The 942-nt window shown below is 54.5% G+C and overlaps 1 protein-coding gene across 2 annotated transcripts in view; it reads right to left on the bottom strand.

Annotated features, from left to right (window-relative positions):
* The window catches only part of KCTD5 (potassium channel tetramerization domain containing 5), a 27,061-nt gene that overhangs the window by 10,218 nt on the left and 15,901 nt on the right, over positions 1–942 (bottom strand). For both annotated transcript variants that reach the window (XM_024759699.1, XM_024759698.1), the window contains exon 4: positions 392–487. In XM_024759699.1, the coding sequence (XP_024615467.1) occupies positions 392–487 (96 nt within the window). The remainder of the gene's footprint in view (positions 1–391; positions 488–942) is intronic.

Genomic DNA, 942 nt, shown 5'->3' with positions numbered 1-942 from the left:
CACACACACACACACACACACACACACACACACACACACACACACACACACACACACGCACACGGAGATGTTAGAAAAAAGCACACAGAACAGTCCTCCCACAAAAGAATGGGCGAGACTAAGAAAAATAACTGCAGAGAGAATACTAGGGAGGTGGAACCCTAAGAACAACTCTTGCCGCTCCCCCCATCACCTGTGACCAATCTAGTCAGGACTGGTACAGCTGCTGCTTGTGAGACGTGCTGGAGACATGATGGGGACCCACGCTTCCATGAACTGCAGGCCGCCCAACACCTCATTACTGGTCCCAGGGGCCAGCTGACCTGAGGACCCGAGCAGGGCCTTTATAATTAAAAGATCCACTGTGCTGCAGGCTCAGGGGGTACTTTACCTGCTCAAACTTCCAGCCATCGGACATGGTGGAGACCATCTGCGTGAGCTCCTCCTCCTGACACTGGAGCACACGGTACACGTGCTTCACTGGCACCTGTGAGAAGGGCCACAGGTGAGGGCAATGCCCATGCCCCGCCCCCTCGCAGCCCCGCCCCACATGCCAATTGGGGATGGCGACGGGGGCCCAGGCGACGGGGGCCCAGGGGAGGCCTACAGTTCCCTTCCACCTCTTGGGCCCAGGTCGTGATGCCTAAAGAAACCCCAAAGGCATCCACCGAAGAAGCAAAACAAACATGCTGGAACAGCTGCCGTTTTCTGCTTTCCCATCCACCTCCAAAAATATTTCCATTTCTGAATTCCAAAATAAAATGAGTCATGTTCCTGAAATCCCAAGAGCACCTGTGGCTAGATGTGAATACACGATGACAGCCATTCCTGTGCCTTGGGGGAACCACAAAAAGTCTCTGAACTAAGGGGGTGCCTTGAGAGCTAAGCAGGACCAGCCTCAGCCCTGCTCACAGAAAAAAGCTCTCAGACACGCACAGCAGC

Source organism: Neophocaena asiaeorientalis, unplaced genomic scaffold (genome assembly GCF_003031525.2).
Source record: "Neophocaena asiaeorientalis asiaeorientalis breed wild unplaced genomic scaffold, Neophocaena_asiaeorientalis_V1.1 scaffold254, whole genome shotgun sequence".
Lineage (NCBI taxonomy): Eukaryota > Metazoa > Chordata > Mammalia > Artiodactyla > Phocoenidae > Neophocaena > Neophocaena asiaeorientalis.
The sequence above is the reverse complement of the archived record's forward strand: the minus strand, read 5'-3'. Positions and strand labels throughout refer to the sequence as shown.